At 40.2% G+C, this 26106-nt stretch overlaps 2 protein-coding genes across 4 annotated transcripts; both read right to left on the bottom strand.

Annotated features, from left to right (window-relative positions):
* Nucleotides 1-2094: 2094 nt before the first annotated feature.
* On the bottom strand, nucleotides 2095-9587 carry mogs (mannosyl-oligosaccharide glucosidase). 2 transcript variants are annotated; one of them, XM_079553589.1, is made up of 5 exons: nucleotides 9479-9587; nucleotides 8126-8489; nucleotides 7792-8015; nucleotides 5919-6112; nucleotides 2096-4153 (listed from the first exon to the last, which is right to left on the bottom strand). In XM_079553589.1, the coding sequence occupies exons 2-5, from the start codon at nucleotides 8472-8474 to the stop codon at nucleotides 2395-2397; spliced, it is 2526 nt and encodes an 841-aa protein (XP_079409715.1). In that variant the 5' UTR covers nucleotides 8475-8489; nucleotides 9479-9587; the 3' UTR covers nucleotides 2096-2394. The 2 variants fall into 2 exon arrangements, with proteins under 2 accessions (XP_079409716.1, XP_079409715.1); XM_079553590.1 differs by lacking the exon at nucleotides 9479-9587 and having other exon boundaries at nucleotides 2095-4153; nucleotides 8126-8486.
* A 1702-nt stretch (nucleotides 9588-11289) lies between these two features.
* On the bottom strand, nucleotides 11290-25461 carry pdcd4a (programmed cell death 4a). Of its 2 annotated transcripts, none has more exons than XM_079554440.1 (11): nucleotides 25036-25461; nucleotides 20063-20365; nucleotides 19060-19157; nucleotides 15952-16065; nucleotides 15648-15869; nucleotides 15444-15541; nucleotides 15239-15353; nucleotides 14263-14370; nucleotides 13965-14075; nucleotides 12478-12617; nucleotides 11290-12386 (listed from the first exon to the last, which is right to left on the bottom strand). In XM_079554440.1, exons 1-11 carry the CDS (start codon nucleotides 25082-25084, stop codon nucleotides 12335-12337), a joined length of 1410 nt encoding a protein of 469 aa, XP_079410566.1. In that variant the 5' UTR covers nucleotides 25085-25461; the 3' UTR covers nucleotides 11290-12334. The 2 variants fall into 2 exon arrangements, with proteins under 2 accessions (XP_079410566.1, XP_079410565.1); XM_079554439.1 differs by having other exon boundaries at nucleotides 11294-12389.
* Between the last annotated feature and the right edge of the window lie 645 nt (nucleotides 25462-26106).

The following is a 26106-nucleotide window of genomic DNA, read 5'->3' as shown; positions in this document are numbered from 1 at the left end:
ATTTTTAAAGCAACTGAACTCTTCAATCAAGCCCAGCTGCAGCACCAGGTGGAGAATGATCGTGCCTCCACATGTGGACTTGGAGTCGAGGGGTATCTACTTCTGAACTGAGCAGATTAGTAAGAGGTCTAAGCCCAAACCGGATGTACATCAGGGTCCGTCATGACAAGAAGCGACAAGAGCCTCAATACTTCCTATCATACCTCCTTTAGCATTAGGACCTTTGGTGGCTCCTCACTGGCGATTAGGAGCTATGTGCCATCCCATAAACCGGATCACTTTTTGTGATTTTTTTTCTTATAGTATTTTTGATAAATCTTTTAATCTTTGTCTTTTTGACATGATTTTGGCCTTTTCGCTGTGTTTTCCTGGTTAGTTCATGCACACGTGTGAAAGATCAGGAAGAAATCCGATTATATGAATATCAGATTATGCTGTTTTACATATCTCGTCAGTAATCTGGGAACTTCTGAAATCAGACTGATCAGATTTTTGGTCTCCGCTGTGAATGTAGAACAATATCACCCATGGGAATAACATTGCCCCTTTCCTTCAATAGGCACCTTCTGAATTGGCCTTGTCCGACACAATTCCAGATAGCTGTAGTTGGTTCCATCAGATGTAAACTTTACATGTATGCGAAACCAATATGCAATCAGCGCATCATTTGTTTTGGCATTTCGAACAAAAAAATACAATAAGATGCGCTGAAGTAGTACTTGGTTCGAGTGACTCCCTCCGGATGATATACAAATGAATGAAGACTGACTCATGTGTTTATTATGCAGTCACATTAGTTTCCTTTGATGCTGTTTGGCTATTATCCCATCTTCCTGTGAAATAGGGGTCTTGGGTGAGTGGGGTGGATTGAGTGCTTTAGTCACAGACGGTCTGTGCTCTTCAAAGGACTAAATGGACTTGTGAGGACGGAATGAGGATATTGTTAACTGTAGGATATGGAACATTTGTGTCATTATCTTCATACGAGGATTTAACTATCCACAGAAGATTCAGTGATTATAGGCAATATTTGAAAAGAGTAAATTGGCGGGTTTTTTCTCTCAAAACATTGACCCCTAAATTGATTTAAGAAGTCTTCATGACAGCAAAAATCAGTATCACAAGTTTTATATAACTAGTTACACTTGGAAATTCTATATTAATCGTAGCTGATAAATGTGCAATGTGTATCCTCCATGTCATCCAGCCACTTTCAATTTGGATAAATGGAGTTTTTCTTGTTCCACTGCTCTGCTACCGGTCAACTATTTTTAGCCTTTTCAATGCACCAAGCTTTCTACTATACAACCACACATTTAGCCAGTGAAAGGATTCGTAAAAGCCCAGGTTGGAACCCTGCAGACACAGACAGACGAACAGCCAGTTCAAAGAACCAAGGTTTATTCTAGATGTCAGAGTATTGATAAAAACACAGGCTGGGTCTGTGTGAATAGTATGTCAGCTTATGCCGCTATTCATCATATCTTTTGATGTTCAGTAATTAAGCACCAGCCTGGCACAACTGTTTTGCCATGGAAACCATGCAAAAAGGAAGTCACATCAGACTGACGTCAGCTTGAGTCCTCCAAATGTGCCATCTGACAAAAAAAGAGAGAAGCCACTGAACTTAAGGTCACCGTGTTTTGAAGTTTCCGTCTGTGGAAATGACAGAGGTGCTCACTCAGTCTGCGCTCTAGTCATGGATGGAGCCATTACCAGGCACCAATGAAATAAATTGTGTAAAAACACACACACATAACAACAATCTTGTAGATATGCTGTAAATACAGTTCCTACCTAATATTCAGTTTATATTTGTCACTATTTTAGCACAGACTTGGAATTTAAGGAGGGTTTTTTCAGTTCCAGATTACCCCTTTCCTTCAGACTTACATGACACAAAGCACTCACACAAAAACATATCTTTTGTGAAACAAATGCCTGGACCAGGTTTTTCAAATTTAAACAATTTATTGTTTTTAACAAAACAATACCACACACTTTTGAGCAGACCACAGGCTCAAGTACAAAAATGGAAGTTGCAATTTTCAGCTGAAAAACAATTATTCAACTGTTCTTATAAATTAATTATCAAATAATCTAATAATAATCAAGAAAGCAGGTTGAAAATTTCAAACATGGCACAATAAGACAGGAACTCTTATCTGTCAACACGAGCCAGCGCTTTACCAAATTGTAATATTTTTAGTTCAGAAAAAGGCCATGGTGGATAATAAAAATGTCTCTCTTATGTGTCATGGGCTTCTGTGTTAATAGTTTCATGAAGCTTTTTATCTTTATAAAACCATACTGAATACTTAAACCTTCAATCTTTTGTTACAAACAAATGTCGATGAATGAATGCTGATGTCCCACAGAAGATGAAATCGTGGCTCAGTAATGCTCTCCCATTATTAACACTGTTAATGCTGACCAGCCTGTAAATGGGTGACTCCCTTGGCCTCTACCAGTGCTGTCATTGTACTGCTCCCAGATATACCCTGTTTCAACATACTGTCTAAAAACATTATTCACAATGTTAGTCCTGAGTTCTTTATAGAGAGCAGCTGCCTTCTCTTGGTACGGCCCGTCTGTGTTGCCGTAGTGATGGAGGGCTCGCACTGCCAAATAGTTGATGTTGATCCATATAGCTCCCCTCCAGTAGGGGGCATCATGTTCAGTGTTTCTCATCATGTACATTGGATCAGCTTTGGAGAGGGACCGCAAACCGTAAGGCGTCCAAAGCTTATTGGGATCCCTCATGTCTTGGAAGATTTGCTCCAGTTTGGGAGAGTCTGGCTGGAGAATGTGCAGAAGGAAGGGGAATAAGCTGACGTAGCCCAAAGCGTTCACAAATTGCAGCTTGGGGGCCTTGCGGACATAGCGCACAAGTCGCGTCACTGGAAACTGATGCCGTGGTTGTCCGGGAGGCACGTACACTTTTTCCTGCTGTAGCGAAACCGCTTGTGTATGGTTCCCAAAGTCACTGAATGCCCTCAACTGTTCTGACCAATGCAGTTCATTCAGTAAGTTGTTATCACTGAGTACTGTGTGAGTTAATTCGTAATCTTGATGAGGCTCACCTAGAACTCGGGCTATACTGGCCATTATCCCGGAAGACATAGCCATCCAGCAATGCAAGTCTACATGTCTTTCATCTATGGAGGGATGGGACGCGCGAGGGTAGTCGTCTAGCCCAGAGGTCAACGTTTTAGGATTGAGAAACAAATTTGTGTCTTTGTCCCGCCCTCGCCATCGATAGGAGTTAGGTTTGGGGCCTGTCTGCGTGGTGTTGTACCAGTCAAACCAGGTTTTCAATTTAGGAAAAAGACGTCCAAGGAAAGCTAGCGTTTTCTCATCTGGACTGGAAGATAACTGTCCAATGAGATCCTGGAGTGCCAGAAATAAAGTTGGGGGATTGGCGTTTTCATTGCGTTGAACTATGAACTCCCCCGGGACTTTACTGCGAGCCTCATCCCCCAGAATCTGCTCCCGAGGAATCCATCCTTCGATATTCATAAGGTCTATCCAGTGGGCTATTGCTTCCCTTGTTACCTCGCGGTCCCACTTACTCAAGAGGAGCTGGTGGAAACCCTCATCCCAAAGAAACCCACGGGGGAAGAAAGAGCGGGACGGTACAGCTGTGTACAGGGCACCTTCAGGGTACAGTAGAGGATACTCATTGTAATGCGACTGCACTACTGACTGACCAAAGAAGTAGCCCATTCCACCCAACATGTTGCTGAGTGCAGCTTGGGCGAATTTGATATGTGCCTGACTAAAATCTTTGCTTTCGAGCTGGAAAGTATTCTCAAACTTATTATTAAACTCTGTCTTTCTCTTGTCCAGCTCTTGTGTCAGGGTTGAAGCCACGAGCTGATTTGGACGGTTGTAAAAGCTACCCGATTCAAACAAAACTTCAACCTGGAAGGGTGTCTGGACAGTGACTTGGTGAACCACGAAATCGCTCTCCTTCCTTGTGTCCTGGGGTTTTTGCTGGTTGGGGTGATGCGAGGGTCTGTAGACGTCAACCCCGATGTAATGCCTTTTCTCACCAGATGGCGGACTGTATACAAACCTACGATTTAGACTGTGCTTAACAATGTCTGTGAGTTTCTCCAAACCAGGGCTGAGGGTCTTGAGATAGTTGTAGCTGAAAAATAATGGGGAAAATGTCCTTTTTAGTTCACGAAAAAGAAAACTATGTAGATTCTCAGTCATCCATGTGGTTAATTTATTCTTGTAAATTTAAAACCGAACAACTGGACTTTTGCCTCTATCATCCAGAGAGCCTTGTCATGGCTGTTTTTGCCGACAGTCACAACGTCCATAGATACAGACGAGGGCGTTTTTGTCCCAGGTGCACAACTGCTGGAACCTGAGTCCTCAATGCAAGGCCAGATTGATACCACAGTGAACAGCACAACAATATCAATGTGGAAAGGCTCTGGTTTAAAGGAAAAGGACCGACTTTTGGGGGGATATTTGCTGCTGATTGGATCTTAACACATACATGCACTTCAGCAATGTATTATTCAGTTTTAGCAAATGCTTTTTTGTGTTTTTTCAAGTCTGCAGCAGCATACCATGTGTTTTTGTTGTCGTCACTGTGTTGTTAATTAGTACAGATAAAAGTGCACGTTGCCAGCAATGTAAAACCCGTCAATTTATTTGAGAAATCACAAATTTTACAGGAATTCATTTTGCAGGGCAAGGTCACTGCTTCACCCGTCTCTCATACCACTGTGGCTCTTCATCTAACAGGCCCGTGTCCTTGTCCCTGGCCAAGAGATTGTTGAGGGCCGGGTGCACCAGACAAGGCAGACTCAGGCTCTAGTTGTTGCACACCTGGGATAAAGCCGTACAGAGGATGCTCCGGACATGGTTAATGTCATTGAACGTCACGGAAATTTCACCATCCATGCACTCGTCAATATCTGGTGGACCAAAAACCCGAGGTCCAGGTCCAGGTCTCTTATTATTTCAACGTTACAAGATATAAAGTAAAAACATAATTCTTAAATTATCTGTGGTGCCTGTTCAGAACATTCCAAATGCTTAAGTATTTCTTCTTTACCTTAACCTTAAGGTAAAGAAGAATTGTAATGTCAATTGTAATTGACAGTACAATTGGACAACACAGAGTTATCTGCCAGACATAAATATCAACTCTCTATTAATACTATTATTGCTATTGTTACTATATTATTAATAAACAACATACAGTACATCTCCTTGTGCAGTTCGTTACAAGCCATGTGGATAATAGCTTCTGCCTTGTGCCAAAAATATTTGTACTTTTGTGTGGTCAGCTGTATGCATAGTAGCAAGTAGCAAGAAAGTGATGTTTGAAATCCCAGTGCTGCCATCTTGTGGATAGAATCTTACCATACCTGCCTACTGTACATGCAGAGTTTATTCACAGTAATACAACCATAATTTGAACAAAACCGAAATGCACTAGTGTTAGCGGTTAGATCCGAGTTCTATTCCCACCTGGACGTGGCCTGTCTGTGTGGAGTAAGCGTGTTTCTGTGTCTGCGTAGGTTTCCTCCAGGTACTCCGGTTTCCCCTACCACTAAAAATATGTACAATAGGCCAGGATGAAGGATGTGTATGCATGAATGCATGGTGGTGGTCAGAGGGACCGTTGGCGCAGATGTGTGCAGTCGCGATTTCATCTGCCTACCCCAGTGGAAACTGAACACCACCGAGTATGTCTGTGAAAGGCGCTATATATCTATATCTATATCTATATCTATATCTATATCTATATAGATATAAAGTTCTTCTTCTATATTCAAAATGAATGCCTCACGGTTTCAGTAATGTCGTAAACTGGCTCCTTATGGAAATAAATAATTGATACATGTAATTTAGATGAGCAGTTATAAATACAGGGCATGTACATTATGTACCTGGCATACTTAGCACTGGACTGCTCCCCGGTAACAGGTTTTCGAAAGGTGATTTTGAAGTTCCCAAGCTCCTCTGAGGAACCAGTAATAGACGCCAAGCGGGTTTTATCCTCCACATGAGCTTCCAGTGATCCCTGTGTGTCGGCTGCAGTGTAGAACATCAGGGAGAGGACAGGAGCATGGGGAGAAGAGCTCTGATGGGCACAAAACATAATGTCACTCATGTCATGTAAATGACAAGCGCTTATACATACAACAGTGACAGTGCTACTGTTGTATGTCACAGTTGAACTTGTGAACTTGAGTAGGTTAACACAGTCAGATAACAATAACTGGACTAATCAGATATCAATAATCAGCTCTAATACATTTATCAGGTCTAATACATTTAGATTCACTTCAGAAATCTGATAATCCAAAACTCTGGCTGTACATATGTTGGTTTAATTGTGGATTTTTAGAACAACTGTTCCTTCCTTGAGGATTTGGAGTCAATGTGCCCCGTGTGTACTTCCAGTGCATGAAGCTCAGGGAATACTGACAGGTTTAGGAACGCTGAGGTCCAGGGTTCAAGGCCACTTAACTCTGCAATTTAGTAAAATACAAATACTGTAGAACAAGCAAATCAGCGCTGGGACTCGAACCCACAACTTTGAGGACAGAATGTGCAGCAGCCCTAACCACTAGCCAACAGGTGTGCCCTATGTTTTCTCTTTAAATTCATTTGGTAATAAAGTGATAGCAGCACCATAATCCATGCAGTTTAAGTGAAGACTGTTAGGAAAGAAATTATTCGTTGATAGTTTATGAGTTTTAAAAAATATGCAACAAAACAACGCAGTGCAGCAGTTAGCGCTAATGCTGCACAGCAAGAAGGTCCCGGGTTCGATTCCCACCTGGACTGGGCCTTTAAGTGTGGAGTTTGCATGTGCTCCCTGTGTCTGCATAGGTTTCCTCCGGGTACTCCGGTTTCCCCTACCACTAAAAATATGTAAAATACGCCAGGATGAATGAGAGTGTGTTTGAGAGTGCAGGTGGTGGACGATGGATGCAAATTAATCCAAGACTACAATCTGGTGTGTCCTGTTCATTAACATGCACCAAATAAACCAATACATAGAAAAGGTTTAGTCCGCATTCACATGCTCTTGCTCCAAAAAACGTGCGGCCACGTAACAATGATCAGCTGTTCGCCAAAGTAATTTCTATGACAACGGGCATCAAGCGATTAGAGCCCTGTCAAAGCAGCCACACTTGCGCACTTCCCTGATGTTACCGAGTGGTCATTTCTCTCTCTCATGGTTAAATACTGGGAACCTGGTGTGCATGACTGAGGGAAATTTAATTGGGACATAGAGACTCTGCAGCAGGCCAAAGAGGGGCATACCTTGATAATTGATTTTGCTTGTATTGCTCTTTACAAGCCTGTGTTACCAAGTTTCTCAAAGCACCATACTGGCTGAAACTGGTGGTGGTCGGACCGCCTATTTCAGAAGGTTTCTGAGGGGCCTAAACTCGACCTAGTTTAGCCTAAAGTGCTGGTTTTAACTGACCCAAAAGACCCCTTTACGTCAACCTAACCAGTGCCAGAGTGAAAATAACCTAAAACAGAATTTTGTCAAACCTGTATGACTGAAGGAAAATTCCATGTATATTTTAATGAGGAAACATCATAACATGGCTCAAAAGGTTTTGTCCCCTTTAATAAAAGTATATTTTTTCAGGAGATTATATTTATCCAATTAGTTCTTCATTCTTTTCTCTCGTTTTACCATGACACTAGATCAAATTAATGATTATGTTTTGTCTTCTTTTGTTCAATGCTATACCTCTTATATTGAACAGTACTCGGTTTGAAAGAGCAAGGACTCACATGCTGTTTGGCAGTGATCCTCCATGTCCAGTCTCCTCCGTGGTCACCTCCCATCCTCTTAACAAACTCTGTCGTCAGTGTGAAATCATTGTCTCGGATTTCTTGAACCCCAAAGTTGATCCCATCATGCATCAGCCAGCCGTAGCTCTGTAAACGGTCTCCCTGTTCACAGGTGTGTCTCAAGTTTATGTCAATATCGGAAAACTGACGCATCCACATCATGCCTGAAGGAAACACAAACTCATTTGATTATATATATTAACAGTATTTCCAGTAAACTAAAATAATTAAATATTGTAATTTGCTAGAATGAAATACAGCTGCTCTTACTTACCTGTTACTATTGACCTAGGACTCCTAGTTTTCATTCCAAAATACACCTGGGGCCTGTAAGAGCCCCAGAACTTGTCTGGTGAAACTTTGGCACTGCTGCTATTGGCATCCAGGACAGGGGGTGCTAGGTGTAAAGTCACCACCCTTTTGGCTAAGTTTGACCGCATGTATAAGGCATAGAAAAACCAGATGAGGCTGAAAATACAAAGGCCAATGGAGATATTGATGAAGACTTTTCCAATATCCACTTTCTTCTTCTTCTCTTTGCGGTGAAAAACAGAAGGCTTGTCATCTTTCCTTGGAGGGGGTGCTGCTTCACCTGTCACTACCCTCTTCCTCTGCCTTCCCATCCTGCCCTGCCAAAACTGCAAACAAGTATACAGGAAGATTGAGAACACAGTATTGTTATCACACATGTGTAAAAAGTCACATGCATGAAAACACACAGTACAGACACTAGATAGGGGTGAAACTTTGTGCTCATAAATACAACAACAGTGAGCACTAGTCAGAGCTGGGATTGAACCTTTTGATTGGTGGGTGTACACTGTTCCATTGAACTACATTCCACCCCATTAGGATCAGAAAAGAATATACACAATGAACACACAATTTCTAAACCCAAATCTAACTCTGATCACACTGGTTATTCAGCAGAACTAATATTGAGTAAGATTTGACCTTATTTCTGCAATGTAACGCTCTGCACTTGAGATAAAATAATACACAAACATTTTAACTTGAGAGGTGATTTGTTTGAATCGAAGTGAGCCGTCATAAACAATACCAATAGATGTATAAGTGTAAACCTGCACCAGCAAGTGTCAACTAGGCCACTGTACAAGTTTAGTTAACCAGGAAGCATACAAACACGGAATCGTACCAGTCAATCTGTTTTTTATTCTGTTTTACCTCTCTGTAAAAGGGTGAAACCACTCACTTTACCTATGGTGTAGAGTAGACACTATAACGCACAAGAGAATAGTCATTCATCCACGAGCAAAAATGCTTCTTCGAAAACCTAATGTTGGTGACAAATCGATAGAAATATCGATAGAAAATAGCAATAGTTTTTTTTTAAAGAATATATAAAAGAGTGCCCACACAATTATTAGATATATACGTATAGATATATACATATATATAATACTAGATATATACATATTAGTATATACTACTCGTTTCCTTGATTTAGGCCAATGAATGAAGTGCTATGCTACACGCTAGAGACTGGAACCATAGGATCCCATGAACGCATGTGTGGAGAAACGTGTATATTGTTGTTTACAACCAGGTTCAAAAAGATAAAGTAATGTATTTCATGATCATGCTAATTCACTAAATAGAGACTTACCTGTCAAGTCACCACCTCCTGCTACTCATCCCCGCGGCCGCTGACGGATGGTTCTGTTCCCACTTCCTGGTTGATGGTTGCGCTTCCGCTGACGTGTATCACTCATGGCCATGGTACTACTTCAGAAAACCAACAGCCTGGGAGATATGCTTCAAACACAACTTTTCACCCCACAAAAATATAGTGGAATAATGAAAATTTAATGACGTGCAATAAATCGATGGGCATATTTTCATAGAAATAGATTTTTTTTTTCCTTAAAAAAAAATAATATATACATTGTATTTGATGATATTGGACACATTCTAAACGGCGAACCTTTATGAGGATTTATTAATTCCCAGTTAAACCCAAAATAAAAATTTGACACTTACATTGGAGATGATGAAAACACAGGAAATTAATCGCTCCAATTATATTATCCTAGATGGCATCGACATCAAGAGTATGAAGCGCTCCAACAATCGCATTCAACATTTTACTAAGCACAGCAACATTATTTCTTACTTTGCAAATAAAATAATTCCTTATCTTTATTGAATTGAAACTAATTCATCTTTTTTATGATTGCCAATATTCATGGCAAATGAGGAGCTAGGTTTAATAAGAATATTACAAGACATTTTGATCACCTACCATAAAAGATGGGATTGGTCATTTCAACTTATTGTATGGGAAATACCTTTACATACATAAATCTAAATGTGTAAACAATTGGAAAATGGCATGAATTATTTAATATAGAAAGTATCACCTGCAAAAAATAAAATCTGTCAAAATGTTGGAACTAACCAACGTTCTAACTTAATTTCCCCTAATAAGAATGAGTGAAAGAACATGGGCAAAGCTCTACATCATTATGCTCACTATTCCAAAATATACCAGAATCATTGTTGCATTATATCAGACAGAATTGCCTCAAAACTATACAAGTATCTTATGCTTGTATTTTATTCCTTTCAATGTATTGCCAGGGATCATCTTTTCATTAAAGAATAAATAAATAAAAAAGTGTTCCTTGCTGTCATGAGGTAGATCAGCCATTCTCAAAATCCGGCAGGTCGTGGCTCAGTTTACCTTCTCAGCCCCCTGAACAATAAGAATAATACTATTCATCCATCCATCCATCCATCCATCTTCTTCCACTTTACCGGGGCCAGGTCGAGAAGGCAGCAGTCTCAGCAGAGATGCCCAGACTTTCCGATCCATAATAAGAATAATGATTGATTGGAATATCCTGTTTTCCTGGTCCAGTGAAGTCAACATAAAGAACTTTATATCAAATTTGCTGTTTCAAGTTAGTATTGAAATGTGTAGATAATTCATTTCAAACTAAATTTTTTTTCATATTCTGAACCTTTGGAGGGCTCTGCAGTGTCTCTGAAGACCCCAGGGGGCCCTGAACCCTACTTAGGAAACGCTGCGTAGACCAGCATTTTTTTTAAATATTAAATGTCACATGTAGTCAATAAAATGTGCAGAGTCAAACAGAAAATACAGCACTTGGGAGGGGCGTATACATTTTATTGAACTTCATAAAAAGATGTTTGGGTTGGCAGCGCTTTCGCAGATCTTTCTAATCTTTAGAAAAAGTTGTTGACTAATGTAGCCTAAAATCTGTAACGTAATTGTGTTCAGTTGCATCCTACATGCATAAATTAATAGGCTCACATGTAAGACCAGGCAAAATGGGTTTGAGTGAGTTTATGGTTTACTAGACATTGAATGTAATGTGTCACAATAAAATGTTGAAATATTGCACTATTTGCTATTACTATGATCACATTTTCAGAATTTAATCAATCGTAAAGATTGGGCATAAAGCCATTGATGATGGGGAGAAATGGACTGGAGTTGTTTTTGTCTTAAAACAAAGCTTCACAGTTTGATCTCAGAAATATAGTTTACGAGTGAAATATTTTATATCATAAACCAATATCAATGTCATAAACCCAGCACATGGTAATAGTCGAACTTCTGTTGTTTTACAGAAGTGACAGATATAAAAAGAAACTTACAATTTGGACTCAATGTTTGTTCAATGGTAAAATTAATTTATAATATACAATACATCTTCATCATGCTAGTTTGTGAACAATAAACATTTCTGTGGTCAAACACCTTCAAAATAGAAATTTGAACATTTTAAACTTTTTGCATTTACACAGTGTTCTTCTGTTTCTAAATAAAGTACTAGATATGAAGGTTAACGTTCCATTCCAGCAGCTTAGGCCAATTACATATTAAAGTGACTTAACAATGACTTGCTCTTGTTTTCAGTTTCAAAATTGTCATAATTTCAGGCAGTGACGCAGCATTTTGCTTTGGAATAAACAGTAAACATTTTATTAATTTGCAGTCGTACTTCCAAAATATACTTGCCCATATACACGCCAATTGAAAACCCAGTGACCACATTCTTCTTGCTTCGACTACAAAAGTAAAATTAAAAAAAAGAAGCTTGTTTTAAACAAATCGATTGAACCACAGAACAAGAGAGCACCAGTTATGGATTGGAAAAACTGAACAATACGTCTCTGAAAAGAACAACATAGTCAGAACTTATTGTAAATAACGTGACAAAATATTTAAGCAAGTGCTCTTTCATTAAAGAAAAGTAAACCAGTAAAGCAAAATAGACCCCACTCTGTCAACCCATCTTTAACTGAAACTCTGATGCATATCACCTTTGACGAACATAAAAAGACACAGGAAAAAGGGTGCTTTAACCCCCAAAGTAAAGATTTTTTTTTTTTTTTTTTTACAAAACCAGTCAAAAACTGTGACCAAGAACTGGACACCTGGGCCACTCTTTAGTCCATGCCCAAGTGGAAATCGTACTGCACCTGCCAGCAGTTAGTTCTTAATGATTCCTCCATCGCCCTCACTCACAAAGCGCTTGCGTCCTCTACTAGAACACAGACAAGTCAGCGTTAGTTTGCCATAAATTCACATTGGTTTATTTTGTAATACAATCCAGCATAACTTTAAGTACAAACCTAGAAGGACATGCATCTCTCAGCTGTTTGGTAATAACTGCCTCCTGGAAGCAGAGGTCCACAAAGCCCTCCATGATGGTATGGGCACGCGGCACATCGAGGCTGATTTCAGGAAGTTCATCGTAGACTCGCTGGAAGCCCTGAGTCAAACAGCATCAATAAATATGTGTTGTTGTGTTCCACAATTATTTTACATAGCCTATTGCGAAGAGTAGCTTTTTTCTTTTCCGATCATTTAAAAAATTTAATCAGACATTGTGCTTGCAGAAAGTTTAGGTATATACAGTTGTGCTCAAAAGTTTACATACCCATGGCCATTTTTCAGAGAATATGAATGATAACACAAAAACTTTTTTTCACTCAGTCATTTATAGTCATACAACTGCGTTTACTCTTTTTAAATCATAATGACAAAAGAAAGTACCAAAATGACCCTGATCAAAAGTTTACATACTCCCGTTTGTAATACTGTGTATTTCCCCTTTAACATCCATGACAGCTTGGATTCTTTTGTGGTAGTTGTGGATGGGCCTCTTTATTTCCTCGGATGATAAAACTGACCATTCTTTTTGTCAAAAAGCATCCAGTTCCTGTAAATTCCTGGGCTGTCTTGCATGAACTGCAAGTTTGAGATCTCCCCAAACCATGATCTGAACCAGTGGAAAGTGGCCGTGGTCTGCTCCGCGGACTCAGCGCTGGAGCCAGGCAGGACTACGCATCTCTAAGCCTAAGCAGAGCTTTCCTCCGAGAGGGGACAGGTGCGCAGAAAGCTGGAGAATCTGTCCGGACCGAAGACAGCCCTGCTACGAAAGTGAAGTTATCTCTTGGTTTTTCTTTTCATCCACAATTTCCAGTTGTTACTGAACTTTTTGTTGGTCGACCTGACTGTGGTTTGGTTTCAACAGAGTCCTGCATTTTCCACTTCTTAGAGTTTGAACACTGCTGACTGATACTCTCAGTACCTTGGATATCTATATTTTATAACCCTTTCCCATTATACATTATACAGTTCAACTACCTTTTGTTGCCTTTCCTTTGACAATTCTTTTGCTTTCCTCATAACTCAGAAACCAGAAACGTTAGTGCTGCACTAGATGAAAGATACAAGGGTCTGTCAGGAGCCCAAAAACTCTGACCTTTTATACACACACAATCATTACAAACACATGTCGCAGATGAGGATGCTTTACCTTTAATAGCCATTCAAACCCATCAACTTGTGCACATGTTATGAGGCCAAGATCACCAGGATATGTAAACTTTTAAGCACAACTGTATATATGTACAGACCCTTTCAAAAAATTTGAATATCATGGAAAGGTTTATTTATTTCCATAATTCCATTCAAAACGGTAAACTTCCATAGATTATAGATTCTGGGCCCACAACATAAACGTTTATTACTTAGTATTTAGTTGTTTGTACAGACCAATACCAAATCTTTCTTCTACAGCCAGTGGTAATAAAAAGTAAGTTTTAGGACATACCCTATTCATCTGATCAATAGTGACCAGGCCAGATTTCCAGAAAGACTGTAGCAGTTTCATCATCATTTGGCCAGCGTTGTCCCCACTGGCCTCTAGCACCATTACTACAGCCTGAAAAACAGCACAATAAAAGGCAGAGGGCATTTTTTAATCATTGGACAATAATCAGACACATTTCACCACAAGGTGGCAGCGTTAGTCTACAGAAGCCTTATTTATATCCACAAATGCTCAAACTGGATAGTCCTGTACTGCAATAATAAGTGTGTAATTATTTATGTTAGATTTTAAATCTTACCTCATAAACAAGCTCATGGTGGAAATGAGGGACTTCGAGATCACGCAGACAGCGCTCTGCTTCTGCCACATCTCCAGATATCAGGTACTCCTTCAGGAGAAGGTTCATCTGCAATACAAACATACAACTAAACTACCTGTCTGTGGAATGTTTAGAATGACAATGCGAACAAGGCCAAACAGCAAAATCGGGGTATCATCCAGCAATACCAAGAACTTCCTATGAAAGTGAATTGTGCCTCATCTCTGCGTATAAGACTTATTTAAGATTTTTGCCTGATACATCAGACACTGAAGGGAAGGTGGGTGATGTGTCTTGCCCAAATACACAACAACAGTGCGCACCTGTGGGAGCCGGGATTTAAACCCTCAACCTTCCGATCATGAGATGCCACTGTCGCACAAAACAAAACACGCAAGGCCACCAGGAAGAGGACAGGGCGTACCAAATGAACAGGTTGGACAAACATTTAAGAGGATGCTCCATCTCTATAAACAGTAGTATTACGTTGCTGACAAAAGCAACAGAACAGGTCTTCAAAGGCAGGAAATCATAGATGAATAATTGTTTGACCGTAGTACATATGGAGCTCTCCAACTGCTCTCTCACACCCACCACCACACATAAAAAACGGGGGGAACTATGTTGAACATAAAAATTATAACATATGGTGTAAAGTAGATGGAACATCTTAGTTTAATGAATGAAAATGTGTGCAACAATCCAGTGCACCTATGCTATGTGCACAGTGGAAACACTGCTGACATAGCAATTTGCAGACGATTGGGCTGTGGCTCCATTCCCAGCAAGCATTTTTGCGTTTGGTTTATCTTGCACAATAAATGCAGAAGCAAATCTCCAATAGAAATTATTCTAGCCTGGCCTGGCATTATTTACTTAATCAAAGGCTGTTGCACCGTGTGCAAATGGCACATCGTTTGTTTGTGAAATCTTTGCAGTCTCTACTTAATCCTACCTCTTTAATGAGATGTTTGACGGGTCTTAGGCCTCCACCAACACCCCACACATTATCCAGGCGGACCACTTCCCTCTTCATGGACAGAAGCACTGTTGCTCTGTCTAAAGCCACTCTGCAGGCAAAATTAGAGTAATGTGTTTCTGCAGTATTATAAACAACAGAAGGCCGATAAATGTGTATACTTGTGACTTTGATCCTTTACCTGGCATGCTCACAGTCCACTTTGCCCTTGTAGCAGTCCAAGAAAGACATAGGCAGCACGTGGTCTGCTATGGCTCTGGCTATGAACTGGCCTAACATCTGGGAACAAGAAGCAAAAGCACTCATGTTAATACAATATTCACAATACAGTGTTGGTAGACGGCAATTTGTCAGTTTATGCATGCTCATTTAAAGTTCGGCTTACCAGTGGGGCCTCTGGGGTGTCCAAGATGAGGTCTGGTAGCTCTTTGAGCATCTTGTCAAAGGCTCGAGCCATTTCACTTTGGGTCATCATTTTGTTGGACAAGTCTGACAGTAGACGTGAGGTGAGCTCTCTGTGACTGGCTTTGCCTTCCAGCGACAGTGACACAGCCAAAGAAGAGAATTCATACTTGTGATGGCCAAGATTCAGTTCCTTTAGCAACAGCTGCAACACAAACCAATGTGTCACAACCCTAAATTATTTACAAAGTTCATAAAGCAGACACTACATTATGCCTTACACATACCTCAACCTCTTTGGTGTCTCCATGTTCAAAGTACTCTTGTACAATTGGGTTGACCCTTTTTTCCAGTTCCTTCTCATCTATCTCCGGAACAACTTTAGCGTAAACAGTATCACCCTTTGGGAAAGAATAAACATGCAAATGTGAATTAGGTGCAAACTTCCTTTGGAACGCAGAATCGATTATTTAAATGACAAAGGAAAATGCCAAAAAAGATGCTGAAGCTCAAATTTCCTGATCTGTAGTGCTTTAAAATTATTGTTTACTTAAATGCAGGAAAGAAGAAAACAAAAAGAGGGAAGCAAGCGTGTGCTTTTATATTAAGATTATATTTTTACAAACCCACATTTGATGAAGCAAAGACTGTCAAGTTTAATTTGCAGTGCCACAAACAAAAGCCAACTGGACACATTTTAAAAAGAATGAGAATCCACCCCAAATTACGATAATAAAAGTCATGAACTCGAAATCCTTAATTGTCTCATGTCATCGAGTTTCATATTTACAAAACTAAAAATATATCAACATATTACACACCTTGTTTTTGTCAACATGCATCACTTCTTTCTAATGTATCATGTTACTCTGTCTCCTCTTTATCACTCCAACCAACTCCTCACTAACATTACTGCATTTTCCTTAAGGCCAAAGCCTTCAGCCGTTCCTTCTCTGCGAGCTCCCAAACTGTAGCAACATCAGTGGAGCAAACATGACCTTCACACATTGAACATTGGTTTGATAGCAGCAGGTAAAAATAGAAAAAATGGTGATTGGGCTGGGATTTTGCCATCTGTGTGAATCCATCTTGTGTTTTCTTGTGTAGGAAGTAGGAACACAATTGTTTTCTTGTTAACAGCAACCGGTCAGTCAACATCAGCACATTTGAGTGACTCAAAAAAATAAAACACGTCACACAGTCCCTCTGCTTTGATCTATGGGCCTCTCTGAACAAAAAGCTGCTGGTCACAACAGGCCTGACCAGGATCTGCCAGTTCTGACCATTAACAACAAAGTGCTGGATGTAAAGATCACGGATAGACTTCATCATTAGCCACTTTTCCTTTAATTATTAATTTCGACACTGTTTTATTGGACCACAGTTAATTTTGTTCTCAAAACCTCTTGCTACACTAATAAAAAGATTTTTGACCCAACTGATTTTGTCAAAAGCATTCATTTTTAATTGGTTTAACTTAAAGGAATAGGCCACCGTTTTTACATACTGAGATATGTTCTTACCTTAGCTTTGACGAGATCTTTAGGACCTGTCTGGTCTTCCCCCGTGCCTTCAGTCACGTAAACACAGCGCAGACGGCGTTAGCATTTAGCCTCTCCCTCTCTCCACTATAGCTCCAAAACAGGTCAAGATAGAAGCTACCAAGCTCTTCCACGTTTTCCCTATTTAAATATGGTTACGCGAAGTGTTACACTACAAAGTATAATTACACAAAATTAAACAATGTGGATTTTCTAAGCGGATAAAAGGGGGAACTATATTGTAAGGCGTAATAATACCAGGAGTAGTTTGAAATCCGCGCAGTAATCTTCACTTTACTGCGCAGTAATCTTCACTTTACTGTGCGGATGCCAAACTACTCCTGGTATTATTACGCCTTACATTATAGTTCCCCCTTTTATCCGCTTAAAAAATCCACATTGTTTAATTTTGTGTAATTATACTTTGTAGTGTAACACTTCACGTAACCATATTTAAATAGGGAAAACGTGGAAGAGCTTGGTAGCTTCTATCTTGACCTGTTTTGGAGCTATAGTGGAGAGAGGGAGAGGCTAAATGCTAACGCCGTCTGCGCTGTGTTTAAGTGATTGAAGGCACGGGGGAAGACCAGACAGGTCCTAAAGAACTCGTCAAAGCTAAGGTAAGAACATATCTCAGTATGTAAAAACGGTGGCCTATTCCTTTAAAAGGCACACTGCGCAACATTTTTTATAATATTGTTACCAGCAACACAAAACATGCTTCTACTGACCAGCCAGACACAGAAAATGCTGTTTTTGCAGTGGGTAATCAAAGAGTGGATTTGGATAAAGACCTAACCTATTTAACCATAATTGAAATGACTCGTCTACACCTGCCTGAATTATACCATTTCTGGATAAGACACATTTCCATAAGGGCAGTACGATACAGGTCAAGTCGGTTTGAGGGAATTTCCACTATTAAAAGTGATCTGAACGGTTTCAAGTCACACCCACTATGACAGAAAACGCAGATTCAAGCAAATACAACCCACCAAAAAGCTAATTATTAAGGCAGAACTAAGTAACTCATGCCCCTAGAGGCCATAAGCGGCACTGCAGGTGTTGTAGAATGTTGTGGTTTTTTTACTCATTAATTGTAGCTTAGAATTAGCCTCACACCGCCACAAGACCCGTCAGTCATTCCTATAGCAGCTTGGGCCAGTCTAATTTTGAAATCTCTAAGGTTGCTTTACAGAGGTTGGCCCTGTGTTTTTAAATATAGCTGAATACAACAAAATATAAAATATAATGCACTGAACAGCAACAAAGATTTTTTTGCTACAATGTGGAGTCACAAGTGGAGTGAAGATAATGTCAAATTTGCTTTTTTCAATCACATAGCACCAGTCTATAGCACCCTACAATGATGACGAAACCTTCTGTTGGTCTGTAACTGCAGTAAATTAGAATAACTGCCTTGTATAAAATTGCTCTCTCAAAATGGCTGTAGCGAATGTCTTGAAATAGGCCTCTGTCTCTTTAAGAACCTCTGACCCTTTCCGACACGCCCCCTCCACACGCTGTCTGTGGCATCAGTGGGGAGGGGGTTCTGCTGAGGAGCAGTGGTTGGTTACTCGGCTGGTGACGAAAGCTCGGAGGCGTCTCCAGGAGGTGGGGGCGTTCCTAGGAGGACTCAGGCAAACCTATCCCTAAAATGGCTGCCATCAGAGTTTTTACAGATTACTCAAAAATACGTGAATGTGCCAAGGCAACACTTCAGGCATGTTTTTAATGAGGGAATGACATAATAACATGATGTAAAGCTTGAAAAAGTCGATTTTGCATAATACCCCCCTTTAAAAAGAAATCAGCACATGATGACCTCTAAGAATCTGTGTGTTGAAAAGTCACCTGAGAAGATTCATCGTAGTTGGGATCTCTTATGTCAGGTTCTTCATCTTCATACACCATACCAGCAGCACCCCACACTCCTTTACCCCCGGCTCCACCTGAGAACACCACAAAATCATCTGAATTAAATCAAGTGACTATTTTATTAAATTATCATTTAGCAAAAAATAAATAAATAGCAACAGTAGAGGTGGGCCATATTGTATCGCATATCATTATCACGATATGAGTTTGTTTGATATCGTTGTAATTTTTCATATCGTTGTAAATTTTGACATCGTTGTGGACACGGTATAATTTGTTACGCTCAGCATAAACACGGACTGTGTAGGACATAGGGGCAGGTGCTCAAAAAGTTAAATGAAATGCAGGATGTAAACTCCTTGAGAAGATCATATTTGTGAGGAAATTAGTATGCTGTAATTTTTTTTTTTTTAAATATTACTGAACTAAATCTTCCCAATAGGCGTAAGGCTGGGATTTTGAAGTAATTTGTCCATTGTCAATTATATCGTCAAATACTGTATATCTGTTGGAGCCATATATGCCTTTTTATCTGTTTTAGCCTCCTGCCACCGGATGGCGCTGTGTGTACCCCATTATGTGATTACCTGCCCTATATAAAGGGGGAGTGTGGAGGTAAACTGTTTTTCAACCGTGTCTATGGTCTGTGGAATCTCCTGTGTATTTTGTGGTTTGTGGATGGCTGAAGGTGATGCCAATAAACTCTTTGGAACACAGTATTTTTTTATGGACTTTGTTGGAAGACACGCGTCCGAGACGCCTTTAAAACACTGCAGCCAAAGCGGACATTGCACAGGGCAATTCGGCCGCTACAATATCGTTACTGTGAGATTTCTTTTTAATATTGTGATCTAGATTTTAGGCCATATCGCCCTGCCCTAAGCTGCAGCAGCTTGCTGGTTCCTAAAAAAACAGCAAGCTGCTCCAGCTTATATATATAAATATATAAAAAAATATATATAAAAAAGTAAAGACAAACCTTTTTTTGGTAACCCCCGGCCTTTCCCCATCCTGGATTTCCGGTCACTGGGGAGAACCTTTGACTTTGGACTGTGCGGATCAACCCCTGCCATGTCCCCAGACTCAGAGAAAGAGTCGCTGGTGGAGTTGCGGGATGAGGACTTTCGTAGACGCCGCTTTGCTTTGGCTTTGAGTCGGGCTTCATGGAGGGCTTTCTCCTGAGGGGTCCAGTTACCATTGACCTCACTCTCGTTCAGCGCATCGTCATCATCACTGTAGTGTCGGTTTGAATCCATTTTTTTGTCTTCATGAGAGAACACCCCTGTGAACAAAAAGCACTGAAGGTTAGGTATGCTGCCAGCCTTCCTGAGCTCGGGTAGAAGAGCAACAACATTAGATAACAATCCAACTTAGAACTATAAAACTAATTTAAAGCCACCCATTCCATTTGTTGGCCCGCAATGATTGCGTCGCTCGATGTGCCACCTTCGAAACAGCGTGTTAACTTTGTTTTGCCACACAGTGCACCTTGTGGCAAGACACCCCCATGTTTGTGTTTGTAAACACAAACATGTGAAGTGACTGCATTCAGTGACCATGTTCTGATGCAGCTGAAATAATCATGAAATGACAATGTCCGTTTGTCCAATAAGCCAATATCTACAGGGAGCCGTCAGATCATTTTCCAAAGGTTCACGGCACATGCACCAGGAGGCTATGAGGCATTCAAGGGTTGCGGGATATAAAACATCTGCACAGGAAATTTAGTTCTAAATGGAAGTATTATGTTCTTAATGCCAAAAAGCACAGACTTACATGAATGTTGGAGTTAAGTAAAGTTTGCTACAACATAATTTTATTTATTCTGCTAGTAACTGTGTGTTGCACAGAAGATTAATGAGATTTCCTTTTCCCTTTGAATGGACCATGAGGGCAGTGTGTTGAGAGGAGTGAGGGAAGGGGGGATTCACGATTGACACCTGCTGACAAAAAATATTCCAAAAGAATAAATATCTCAAGGCAGCTTTTGCTTCACTGAATAAATATTTATAAATATATTCTAAATAGTTTCAAATAGTAATGAAAGTACAACGCAAACAAATTGAACCAATGGGAATGAGCTAGAATAAAATTCAAGTTTTCTTCATGAATTTCCCAAAATATTATCTAGCTATTAGGGCTGCATGATTTTGACCTAAAAATATTTTATACATAGCATTCGGAAAGTATTCACACTCAACATTTTGCCATGTTGTCCTCATCAATCTACACACAATACCCCATGATGACAAAGTGAACAAGGCTTTTTAGATGTTTTTTTATTTATTTCATTTAAAATTTGCATTAAACATTTATAATATTAAAAATAAAATTCACACATGTACACACAAATGCGCATTAATGAAACGTATTTTATTCTAACATAAAAAGTTCCATAATGCACCTTTAATACAACTATTTGCACATATGGTAAGGAGCCGAGGCGACCGGCTTGAAATGATCTGTGATGAAATAATATTAACGAGACACAATCCTTGCCCGCAGGTCACGAGATTCTTGTTGTTTGTTCCTAGCGTTGTTTGTTTATAGACTGCAGCGCTTACAGACTTGAACCTCCTGCAGCCACCGCTGATTGGCCAGCTGCCAAAGGCAGAGAGGCTCAATCATTCTGATTGGTGAACATGTCTTTCGCTCAAATGGCAGAGGGACAAGACGGTTCGGTTACCACAGAAGCTAAAACCTCAATTTCGATGCGAAGGTTAATCGTGCAGCTCTACTTATTATTATTACATTTGCCGCTTTTAGGTTTTTGCCATTGGCCTCAGTGCCTAAACCTTTGCACACCAATTTTCACAAATGCATGTACACAATTAATGTGTGTATGAAATTAAGCACTGTACACATCCCACGCTTTTAGTACCAGGTCCTTTATCGATATGATCACATCACAATACATTTTACAAAAAAACAAGATTTTGTGATGGCATTCAGTTATGCACTACAATTGCTTTCAACATGAGCATTGCTGTATGCAAGTTTTCAAAAGGGACTCAAAACTCCCTTGTAGACAGAGAGAGTTCCATGTGCTTGTTATACCTACACAGAAAACTACAATCATGTGACAAGCCACCAACATATACCATGGCAGGCCTCTGTAAATGAAGCCAGAGGTCACATAACAAGTGAAATGCAACCAAGGAAGTTTCAGCACAGAGCCACTGATTTTTGACATACACCAGCTCCAGACATTAATAGAAACCAAAATGTCAAATCTATCAATGTAATGTTCTAATTATGTGATTTAAAAATGTCTCCAGCTGCACAGTCTTGGTACACCATTCAAACCACAGCAATAACAAGTTGGAGTAGTGTATCCCTGCAGGCATGCGAGGAGACACGCATACTTCGAAACTGCTGACACCATATTTTGCAACTTCATCTTCTCGCGATCAGTCCGGGGTGTTGTGAACCTGACTACATAAGGCATGGTCAGGGCTGGTCAGGGCTGGTCACATGCCAGTACAGTAAAGAAGAAGGCAGCCAAGGCAGGAATGTCAGAGAGTGTAATGAATACTCAAGCGTTTCTACGCATGGGGCTAAATACTAGTCCTAAACAATTTGTGGCCACAGAGATTACTGGACAAGAAACATATAGAAATACAATCCACCACAACAGATGGCATCCAAATTTAGATGCAGTTCACAGATCATGTTGCAAATACAACTTTTATTAAACTATATAATATTAAACATGAAAACACCTAAGCAAACAGGGCACTACCAGGACAAGCGATAAATCCTACTACCCTTTAGCCTTTAAATTTCTGTAAACAACAGACCATGTGTCCTCTCCCCCTGTAGCTCCTCCCACCTTCTTGAATGTAGGCCATGGGCTGTGCAAGAGCCGTAAATTAGGAACTAGCCAATGGAAGTGTCCCAAATATACAGCAGGCCAATTGGAGAAAAGCAGAAAGTGAAAAGGCAGATAAAGTGGTTTGACAAGAGTTGCAAAACAAGCTTGACAATTCACTGTTCTGCACAGAAAGGAGTGTGCACAAATACATTTAAGGTTGGTTTGTTTTAATAGCATTTGCGACTGCTGAATTAACTGCTTGTTTTTTCCTCTCTTGCCAAAATGAATGATAATTTTCTCATCGGCCCCCACAGTTATAAACACTGCAGCCTGATACAGTGAACCTTTAATCTATTTGCTGTGTGGGTGTGCTTCATAGTCAAAGACTGTGGAACAGCTTTAGGAAGATTTGTAGCACTTAACTGCACATTTAGGCAAAGTTATGAAATAAATAGAGGACTGCACAAAAAACACAACATAAAAAAATACATGCTACGTGAGTAACTACAGAATGTTATGGGGTCAGGACAACCTTTAAAGACATAAGGGTGTGGCCACTGATAGGGTTTAACTGTCAAGTATTTGGACTTTACAAACAGTAGGTGATAAATATAAAGATGCTGGGCTTGACATAAACGACATAGACTTTGAATAAAACTAATACACCTGAGATAAAGCACAGATCTTATCTTAAAGCAGCTTGAAGCAGTAGATGACATTTGTTGATTGTTGGGGCTACTCAGACGTAAACAACTGTAATTGAGTAATGTAGTCTTCTTCTTATGAGTAAAGATATAACTAGATATGTATTGAGAGACCTTACAAATTGATTTCGATACAGATAAAACCATAAAGTAAACTCTGATCTTCTTCATTTTGCAACTTTGAATCATTGCTGTCCAGTGTCTAGGATTATCAACTTATGAACAAGTGTGCAGTAAACTAAACTTATTGTTTGGACGAAATGAGTTGTCATTCTGAACTTGCCATGCTTTTATTAGTGTTGACACCACTGTAGTGACAGTAACATTGACTTGTAAGATTGCTGCCTGGACTTGAACGCTTTCAAATACTGTTCTGTATCTCGTGTTAATGATGCATGAAGAAGTTATGTCCCCCCTTATACCAGACTCACACAATAGAGGCTTTGCTACAAGTGTGTGACCCCCTTATCAAGAGCAATGCTCAACCAAGCGAGCCTTCTTGAGAGAGGGAGAGGTCAGTCAAGTTTATGCAAAAAAGGACCATCTGTGCAGACATATACAAACTCAAATCCAGTGTCACACATAGCACTGGTGTCAAACAGTAGAGGGCCACGTATTGTGATTTTCACTATAGCAGTTAAGTTTGTGGTAGAAGAGGCGGACAACTACCCAAGCAGAGCAACATAGCATTACCTGATATTAAAACCAGCCGGAAGAACAATACATTTCTACAACTTATGTAACCTCTGAACACACAGCCGAGCACAGATTATGTAAGGCTTTCCTATTGGATCTAGTGCCCTATAGATGTCGACGTCATTATAAACAGAGGAGAGCACGGAGTACCAAACTCAAATGTATCACGTTATCAAGTCCGCACACGTTCGGCTGTGTCCATGTTCAAAATGTGAAATTAGGTTTATCTGTTGTTGACTCGAAAGTCCAAAGCTGCAGCAGAAAACGCGTCTGAAAATAGCCAGTACCTTGCATACTATCATGACAATAGGTGCGTGGAAAATGCAGTACAGACTGGAAAATATATTGTGCACGACGGCGTTGTTTTATGTAGAGTAAAACGAGAGTATATATCGAATATGTCAGAGAGCAAAAACTGCGTCGATATGCACACAAAGCGGAAGTAAGCAAATGGCCCATGTCCAATCAAAAGCGCGAAAGGGTTTTAACCACAGGTTACAGTCAATGTAAACCGAATTATACGTTATTCAGAAAACATTAGTATATTGCAGTGCAGTGTGAATGTTTAGTGTGAATCAACCGCGAGGCGTGATTTGTGAGCACATGGTGAAGCATATGCCTGGTAATGCAGCCCATCCCATGCAGGGACAATGGGACACGGTGAAAAACGCCAGCCATCGCCGATGTCATATTTATTTTGCACTCCAACCTTGAGCTCCACGCTCGCAGGTTACTCACCGTCAGCGGCGGTCTGAGCGGTGGACCACGTATCCACTTCGGTCGCCATGGCGCACTCCGAATTTCGCTCAGGGGAAAAAAAAATCTTCACGTCGCCTCCTCCTTGTATCTGCCCCTGACTTCTCCAAACTCCTCCGAATTAAATGGTTTCCAAGGTCCTTATTGAGAACTTCACAAGTGGTTTCACAGATAGCACGTGGTGGTACCACGCTAAGCTCTACTTCTGCAGCACGATATGTTAACAAAATATAAGAAAAATCTCAAGACAGATGCAAAAAGAATAATAGTAGGTTATGCACTAAATTGTGTAGATGGCGAGTCTCTTAGCTGTTTAGCTTGGACGAATCGCACAGATGCTAAAAGAAGTGAGCTAGTCGGTGAGCATTGCAGCTAACAGCCAGCAGATAAACAAAGTCTGTTTTTAACTTTGCAAGGAGCGAGCGAGCAGAATCACGTGGAGAAAGCGCGGATGGGGAGTGGCTAGACCAGGGGGTGGGTGCTGCTCTGCACTAACCAATCAAACATCCGCAAGCCCACTGCAGCGTACCCGAGCGTACCATATTTACTTATAACCGTACCCTGTGTGCTTATAGTGTCACGAGCACTTCTTTATCTGGGACTTTGTAGCAGTTTAAGGAAAGGCTGTGAGTTCCATAAGATGCTCGTTACGCTTAAGTTTATAGAACCACAGGTAAAAGGACAATGCAAAGGTATTACATAGAAAACCTATTGTAAGTGCATAAACCCTTATTGATCATTAAAGTAAATAAATGGTGTCAAAAAGTCTGCTATAATTTAGCCTAATAAATAAATTGTGTCCCATGTGGATGTTGACATGTTTGTGTTTTTGTCCTGACTGACTTCCTTGCCAGTTCTATATTTCTTCCACTAGGTGGCGGTCAGGCATAGTGTCATAAATGCTAAGACGTGGTGGTCCATTTAGGCTACTGTGGTGTATGGGCTATAAATATGATCGCTTTTATGTTTTTATTTCTCTTTGTTCAGTATTAAAATGGCCCATAATGTTGTAAAAAGGCAACTTGACTGAACATTTTGAAAATTACATTAGCT

The sequence above is a fragment of the Gobius niger genome (assembly GCF_951799975.1).
Source record: "Gobius niger genome assembly, chromosome: 3".
NCBI lineage: Eukaryota > Metazoa > Chordata > Actinopteri > Gobiiformes > Gobiidae > Gobius > Gobius niger.
Note: the sequence above shows the minus strand (reverse complement) of the source record. Positions and strands in the feature narration are given on the sequence as shown.